This window comes from Elephantulus edwardii, unplaced genomic scaffold (genome assembly GCF_000299155.1).
Source record: "Elephantulus edwardii isolate Elephantulus edwardi_28Jun2011 unplaced genomic scaffold, EleEdw1.0 scaffold00044, whole genome shotgun sequence".
NCBI lineage: Eukaryota > Metazoa > Chordata > Mammalia > Macroscelidea > Macroscelididae > Elephantulus > Elephantulus edwardii.
The window spans coordinates 12,113,524-12,122,425 of record NW_006399794.1 but is presented as its reverse complement, the minus strand read 5'-3'; the positions used below and the strand labels follow the sequence as shown (position 1 = coordinate 12,122,425).

The window sequence follows — 8,902 nt, the reverse complement described above, 5'->3', positions numbered from 1 at the left end:
CCTGGCTGCTGGTGCCAAGACTGTTGACTGTGGAACCAAGCAAACTAAAGCTGTGTACAATCTCAATCTCTTCACCATCCATCGTGATGCTGCCAATTGGTCCAGTGGTGAGAATCTTTGTCTTCTTGACATTGAGCCTCAATCCATATTGTAGCTACACACCTAAAAATTGGACAATGACTAAGGATGACAGAAATTATGGGTTCTGGTGTTAGAGAAGTACTGAATAACTCATGGATTGCCAAAAGAACAAACTAATATGTCTTTGAGAAAATGCAACTGGGGTGTTCCTTAGAAGCAATGATGGTGAAGTTCATCTCATGTATTTTAGGCATGTTATTAGGGGGGCTACTTCTTGGAAAGGTGGGAGGTCAGCAAAGGAGAGAAAAACCCTTCATGAGATGAACTGACACAGTGACTGCAACAAGGGACTCAAATATATGCGAGATAACAAGAACGACATAGATTACAGTTGATAAGGTCACTATGAGGAATAGTTGACTTGATGGCACCTAAAAACAAGTTTGTCTTGTCTAGAAATGAATCACTACATAGCTTTCCCTACTCTCTACATTTTTCCCAAGGTGCAATTGTTGTTCTTGTTGCTAATATTAGGTACCACTTGATTGATTCCAACTCCTAGTGACCCTTCGTCTAACAGATTGAAACTGCACTATCTTGCACTCTCCAGTGCTCTTTAACCCTATTGCAGTCAATGCATTAATTCATCTCCTTCAAGGTCACCCTTTCCTTCTCTGAACCTCCACCTTTCCAAGCATAATAGTTTCTTCCAGGACTGGACCCTCGTGATGGCATGTTGTCTAATCATCCTTGCCTCTAATGAGCACACTGGTTGTATTTCCATTAAGACAGATTGTTTTGTTCTTCTGCAATTCATCGTATATTTAGTACTCTTCTCTAATATCACAATTTAAATGCTTTTAATCTTCTTCAGTTACCTCAATTTTGTCAAACTTTCAGATACATAGGAAGCAACTGAAAATCTGTGGTTTGGATTAGGTGCATTTAGTCTTTAATCTCACATTTTTGCTCTGTAGAACTATGCAAAGGTCCTTGATAGTACATTTCTCACTGCAACACATCTTTCTCTTTTTTAACTGCTGTTACCATATAGGGAGACACAATCCTTGAAAATTGGTGGGTTGATCTCCAGCTACCTTAACTGCAGACACATTGTCTTGCAAATCATCAACAGCTGTGAGACCAATATAAGAGAACCATTTCCACACTGTTAGAGATGGCAGGGGTGGTGCTGGTGGAGAGATTCTGGCAAGGTGTAACGAGAAGAACCCTGGATATAAAGACTACAGTTAAAGGTTTTGCTTGCTGGATGATTGAAGGTAAAGCTGACTTGTCTAAAAAGATGTTAAGAGCAGTTATGAAAATGGCCTTGGTATTTTAGGAAAAGATGTTCATTGGTGATTCAAAGGACCAAACTCTAAGGGTCATGGTTTGAATCTATCAGTTTCTCCTCAGAAGAAACATGGGCAATCTCCTCCCTTATAATTTACTACATTTTTTTTTAAAGAAATGTCATCCACCCAATGTCAAATAATTATTTTGTAACATTGTTAGGAAGAGTTCCAACAGATGCAGCTCTGGCAACTTATAAAACAAAAGCCTCATAGTCAAACTCATTCAAGGCACTTCAAAGCTACACTTCCACCCCAAAGGTATGCAGTTCAAATCCACTGCTGCTCATCAAAAGAAAGATGGGCATTCTCCTCCGATGTAATTTATTGTCTCTGAAAACCTGTTTAGCTATAGGTCAGTCCTTCTGACTCAATGGCACATAATTAGAAAAAGTATTGAAATCACTTTAGGCAGTAACCTCGATGGAGCCAGAGATGAAGTGTGGAGAAGGAATCAGAGGAAATCATGAACGCAAGGAAAAACCATAGCTTAGCACGTGAAGTCAGTGATATGTGGGTGTTAGAAGTCAAAGAAATTTAGTTGCTGGGTTTCTGGTCAAGTTTGAGATCTGGAGACAGCCAAGGGAGAGGAAAAGGAGGGACCAGCGCACCCAGCCTCCACCTCTCACCTTATACTCCCAGGCGACATCCTCCATGGGCACAATACTGTGGGTCTTGTGTTCCTGGGACTGGCTGCAGGCCTCACACATTATCAGGCTATCCTCTTTGCAGAACAACTTAAGGCTTTCTTTGTGGAGCTCACACATATCAGTCTTCAGTCCCATTCCTGGGGGAAACCCCAGCAGACGGATTTTTTCCACAACATTGGCCAACTGCCAATTAGGCCGGAGGTTCCTGGGGTGAACAGGAGCCCGACACAATGGACAGGTGTAACTCCAGTCCTGGGATTCTCCTGGGGCCTTCCAGAGTCCAGAGAGACAGCTGTGGCAGAAACTGTGACCACAGTCAATGTTCACAGGCTCCTTCAGGAAGGTCATGCAGATGGGACAGGCCACTTCTTCCACCATGGCTTCCACCAAAGTGGCAGGATCCATGGTTCCTTTTCACAGACTCTTCAGAATAAGTAAAGCCAGGTAGAGTGAGTGAAGGCTGAGAAGAGGGAAACAAAAACAAGTAAGGGAAAGTTGGTAACAAGGAGAACAGAAAAACCAGTAAAAATATCTAAATAAACAATTCTTGATTTCAATCTTGTATTAACCTTATTTGATCTTGGCTTTTTCAACTGAAGTTTTGACTGTGTTACATGGCTCACACCACAGAAGGGATACCTGGGGATACCTAAGTGAACAAAAGTCAGGAATTTAAGCTTTCCCCTCCTCCCCAACCATGCTATTGGACTAGTATCTCTTGGATTCATATAAGATCATAATAAAAGGTATGGTGTGTTAGTATATTAAGTAAAGGCAGACATATTTCCAGTTCCACTCTATCTTATGTTTTTATGCACATTCACATAATTAAATGTACAGAAAATATAATGTTCAAGAAACCCTATGTGTACAAGCATAAGAATAATTTGTTTTCCTGTGTTAAACAAAGTGTAAAATATAAGAAAACAGCAATACTTTACCCACACCATCTAAATGCCTGCCTACTTAACCCATATTAATATACAGTTATAATTCATCAAGATACTATGGCACCCTCTTTAACTGTGTGAGAAGCAGAGGTGATACAACTTCTTAGAAAGAAGAAAAAAACCCCACAAAACCCACAAAGCATATCTGATGATAATCAGATCCATATCGATGAAATCCCTGCTTGAGCAATAAACTCGAGATTTTTGCTGAAGCAGTTCTTGGCTCACTTGTTAGTATTTGTTCACCTTTTGCTTTCTCTTCACTTTTCTCAAAGATACTTGTGTTTCAACCACTAAAGCTGTGAGTACGTTACACGGCAATAGAGAATTAATGATGCAGATGAGATTAAGGCTGCTAATCATCTGACTGTGAGATAGAGAAGCTACCCTGGATCAGTCATGTGAGCGGAAGCAATCACATGGGTCTTTAAAAGGAAAACAGGCAGGTGGAAGAATAACATGTGATGAATGAAGCAAGGTCAGAACGGTATGTGAGAAGCACTTGATCTGCCATTACTAGCTTTGCAGATGGAATAAGGAGGAATTAGAAGGGTATACTGAATCTACTCATATGCTCCAAGAGGTCCCTGGAAACAGGAAAAGGCACAGTAACAGATTGTCTTCTGAAGGTTCTGGAATAAAGATAGTCCTAGATTTTCAATGTAATCTATTATGGGCATTATAAGGTAATGAAATAATGATATTGTAAAGTGCTAACTGTGCTAATTTGTTATAGCAACAAGAAGAAACTAATACATCTCTCTTGTGAGACCTTCAATTAAAATATGGCAAGAGGATGACAAAGAGATTGAGAGGTTGATTCTAAATGGATATATGATTTATCAACTTTCTGTTGAGAAACAAACTTTATTAACAAAAGAATAGTCTGGAAATGCAGAAGAGCACAAACTGGGAGGATTAATGGATCTGATGGCATAATCTGAGAGGCTAGAGGTTTAGTAGGATATATCATGAAAGTAAACTTTCAAGACCGAAGGGGAGAGATTCTGTGAGACTGTCTGAGAAATCTGTGAGAGCAGAGCTCAAAACAATGAAAACATTCACACATGCATCACCATGTCAAAAATAACAAGGGTAATGACAAAACCTTGAAAACATCTAGAGAAAAAAAAAAAGGAGAAAGAGAAACACACACAGACACACATAATGGTCATCTACAATATATTAACAGTCAGACCAGCATTTCCCTTCTCATCAGCAACATCAACTACTAGCACTAGAAAGGCAATGTAATAATCCTTTAAAATTCTGACTGAAAAAATTTTTCAATCTTGTATTATTTATCTAACCAAATTAGCAATTAAATGAAGACATTGACACACGTAAGTACTTAAAAGTTGATCTTCAACATACTCCTTCAAAAGTGGTTCCCTGAAGATGTACTTAATACAGCAAAAGAAGGATAAAACCCAGGGGAGCTCTGGTGGCCTATTGGCAAAGAGCTGCAACTACAATCCCAGAGCCGCAAGGTTCGAATCCACCAGATGCTCTGCCGGGGAAGGAGGGACAATCTCCTCCTGTACTAGTCAGATCTGATTTGACGGTACACACACAAAAAAAATAATAAAATAAAAAAAAAATTCTAAAAAAGAAGGATAAAAACCAAGAAATGGGAAAGTACATGATAACAGAAACATAATTAAAAAAATCTAGCAAGCCAGTGCATGGAAACCCCAAGACAAGACTTAAATGCTTCTAACTGGAATAAGAAGTCAGCATACTTCAAGGAAGTCATCAAGAACAGATTGGATCTGAAGTCAAAGAGGCATGGTAAAGAGGCCAGAAGATTATTTATTTCCAATTCACAATAAACATATTTCACATAAAAGAAAAAGCTCTACTGCATTAAAGTGCGATGTAACCATTGTAACTGTTAGTAGACCACAGTAGAAAGAAAATTATGTAAGGAAACATTCTTGGCGTGAAGTCTTCTGGAAATTTTGTAATGAAAATCTCTGCCGTGCAGCTTTATAGGCAGAACGGCTGGGTTCTATGGCTTGAATACATGAGAATTAAATGCTGACAGTAGGTAGAAGTGCCAACAGCATCATCTAACAAGAGAAAGTGCCCACAACCATTGCCTAAAGTTGACAGCATAAAAAAAGAGAGGTTGATTATCTAAAGCTACAAAATGAGACCAATAGAAGAATGAAAATAGCATTTAAAAACCAGGAATATGGTGGCAGTAGGCACAGAAAGTAACGTCAGAACGATAAATGAAGGGATGCAGTGGAAACAGGTGCTGCCTTTTACTTTAGAGTTGGCTGGATTTCTACGTGCTATGGAGTAGAACTGCTCCACAGGGCTTTCTTGTCTGTAATCTCTAAGAAGTTTTCCAGGCTTTCTTCCATGAATGAAGTCCTGGTAGTGCAGTGTGCAATATATTGAGTCTGACGACCAAAATGTCAGGTCCTGAAGCCAGCAGCTCCTCTCGTGGTAGAAAAATAGGCAGTCCCCGCCTCAAGATTGTGAGCCTATGAGACAAAACAGACTAGATGGCGGCGATTTTTGTGTTTAGTAGGCTCCTACATTGAGACGGAAGCAGGAATGGCGAATCGCATCTACTTTCTAAACAACATCCCACTGTAAACTATGAACGTAGAGAAACGATAGTTACAGAACAAGGGAGAAAAAGGTTCAGGTCTTTTGTTCATGGGGTTGCTACTAATAGTGCTTGACTCCACAGTACTTAACAACAACAACAACAACAACAACAACAACAACAACAACAACAACAGATGTAGAAATTCATTGTGAAAGACTGTAGAATAGAAGATTATGGTCCTCCAGTCAGCAGGGGCAAGACTCCAGAAGAGGGATCAAAATATAGATGAGTGAGTGCAGGAAAGGAAGGTTAACTTTCAAGTTTCCGAAGGGTATGGGGAAGGCAGGCTCCAGTCACAGGGCGAGGCCCTGAGGGCAGAGGGCGAGACGGGGTGCAGGAGGTGAGCTTTCGGGCTTCTGACTTGGGAAGCCCTTTACCCCCATCAGCTGCAGAAACCGAAAGTGGCGGCACTAGCTTCCCACGGCCCACTTTCTGCAGCTACAGAAGCTTTGGTCCCAGAAAATGCAACACTTACCAGTGGGAAGCCCCAAACCCGGCACCAGAGGCTCGGGTGGCCCACTGATCCTGTAGGGCTACGGAAGAAAACACAGGAATCTGAGGTCACAGGATCCAAGCCTATGAGCTGAGCCCATCTGCCGGGCGCCTTATCCGCCCTGTGACAGCGGGGGGTGGGGGGGGTGGGGTTGGTGGAAGCAGCCAATCAGAGAGAGATTTGAGCAACTCTAGCCAATTGGATTTGGAGGCCAGGGCTCGAGTGACAATGCACTTTCTCTTACCTACAGCTAACATCTTAACCTGGTAAAGATAACCCGGAGTTAAAGGTGGACTCCCTTCCTGGAGGATATTGAGATTTCCGCATGAGATCGCACCACCCACCCTGCGAAGGAGAGACCAACAGGCTTTCTTTTTGACAAGCTCCTGGATTCTCTGCTGCTTTTCTGACTGACAGGCTCTTGTTTCTTCCTATGGGTAGCACCTGATCTAATCTTGTCCTTTTCTGTGTAAAACGCTCCAGTCTGTCAAGTTAGCCCCATCTTTTCTGTGATCAAACATACTTTTATAAATGGACGTTCTTTCCCTTTTCCCGGTTCTTTCCCTTTTTTTCCTCTTCAGAAAGCAAGGGACTTCTAGGATTCGAAGTAGGGGAAGCTAGGGACTTCTTACCCTGTCTACTTACTCCAATGAAAAGTAAAGAGATACAAGTTTAGAACAGCAAAGCCCCAGGTCTTTTTATTACTCACACAGGCAGAGGAAGACCCTCGACCAAGTGGATTGACAGGGTGACTGCCACAATGGGCTCTCATGTGTCAGGAAGTATGAGGATGGCACAAGATAGGACAGGTTTCAGATCTGTTGTTCATAGTTACTATGGGTCATACTCGACTCGACAATAACATTAACAATAATATTTTACTTGAGTGATATTATTGATTTTATCTGACAATTGCTACAATTGGTTGGATCACTTTTTTGGGGATGAGAACAAATATTAATCTCTTCTAGTCACTTAGCCAGGTAGCTGTCTCCTGTATTTGTTGGCAGAGACTGGTGAGCATATCCAGGGTTGCATCTCTTTCCTGAAGCACTTCAGTTGGTATTTAATGAATTATTGAGATATTATTATTATTATTATTGTTATTATTATTATTATTTTTACCAATGCCTTAAGTGCAGCTTGGACTTCTCCCTTCAACATGATAGGTTTTTAATCGTAGGCTACTTCTTGAAATGATTCAGTGTTAAAGCATTCTTTTGGTACAATGACTCTGATGCTTCTTGCATCAGTGAAGATTTTGCCCATAGAATCCTTCAGGATTGCAACTTGAGACTTGCACTTGTTCTTAAGTTCTTTTAGCTTGAGAAATGCTGAGTGTGTTGTTCCACGTTGATTTTCTAACTTCACCTCCTTGCACATTTTATTGTAATACTTTGTTTTATTTTCTCGAGCTGCTCTTTGATATCTTCTGTTCAGTTCTCTTACCTCAGCATTCCTTCCCCTGTTTTGGCTTCTTTTCTTCCCAGTGCAAGTTTCCGAGTCCTTTCTGGCATCCATTTTGGTCTTCTCTCTTTTCCCTGTCTGTTCTATTTTCTTTATGAATGCGGTCCTTGATGTCATTCCACAAATTGTCTGGTCTTGAGTCATTAAATGTACAATGTGTAAAATATAGAGAAGACCTTCAAGGAGATGAGTGGACACCATGACTGAAACAATGAGTTTGAGAATGGTGGAGATTGTGAGGGTGGTGTGGAAAAGGGCAAGGTTCTAATCTGTTGTTCACAGAGTTGCTATGAATCATAATGATCTAGAAAGCACCTAGCAATAACTGTAACAATTTTTGTGGGAGTAAATCTTCATCTCTCATGGAGTTAATGGGTGAGTCCAAATTACTAACATTTTGGTTAGCTGCTGAATGTTTAACCATTGTATCACCAAGGCTTCTTATAGTTAATTTTAAAATATCTCTGCCTCAGTATTCCACATTCTGTCATTTGGTATCCCATCAATTCCCGAGGCCTATTATCAGAGAGCTCCTTGGAGACAAAGGTAATAAAGTTTCACCTCACACACTCTGAACATGCTACTAAGAGAGACTATTCCTTGGAGAGGGAGATCATGCTTGGAAAGGAAGAGATCTGGCGATAAAAAAAAAGGGAAGATCCTCAACCAGGTGGACAGACATAGGGCGTGCAGCAATAGGTTAGAGTATGTAAGAGATTGTGAGGATAGCACAGGATAGAGCGGGGTTCAGATCTGTTGGTCATAGGGTTCCTACGAGTTATACTCGACTTGAAGGCACCTAAGAACAACAACAACATGTCTCAATAAGGAAAGGTCTTTAGTCTAAGGCAGGACCCAGGCATTGCATGGGTTTTGGCCTGATAATAGCTTAAATCTTTAAAACAAAACTTCAAGTCTTGGTCTTTTCCTTAAAAGCTAACAACCATAGTCATTTATCTGGGTTAAATATGCTCATTTACGATATACAACTCGAGCATAGAGATTCTCACTTTAGCTAAGCCAATTCCAAATCATAGTGGACTTTACAGGTCTGATCCAGTTTGTCTCATAGAGTTTCGAAGTCTAAGTTTTTATGGGAGCACATGGCCTCATTTCATCCCTCAGAGCTGCTGGTGTATTCAAACTCCTGACCTTCTGATTAGTGAGCAATCATGTAACTGCTTGTACTATCAGAGTGTTTGGTAATTAATTGAAAGGTTGGTGGTTCAGATCTATTAGTTGCTCTTAGTGAGGGAGAAAGATGAGACAGATCATTTCTAAAA

The 8,902-nt window shown here is 40.7% G+C and overlaps 1 protein-coding gene across 1 annotated transcript in view; it reads right to left on the bottom strand.

Moving 5' to 3' along the window:
* TRIM68 (tripartite motif containing 68) overlaps window positions 1-2,488 on the bottom strand; it is an 11,912-nt gene extending 9,424 nt beyond the window's left edge. The window contains exon 1 of the mRNA XM_006885526.1: window positions 2,063-2,488. Within this exon, the coding sequence (XP_006885588.1) occupies window positions 2,063-2,488 (426 nt within the window). The remainder of the gene's footprint in view (window positions 1-2,062) is intronic.
* Window positions 2,489-8,902: the final 6,414 nt, after the last annotated feature.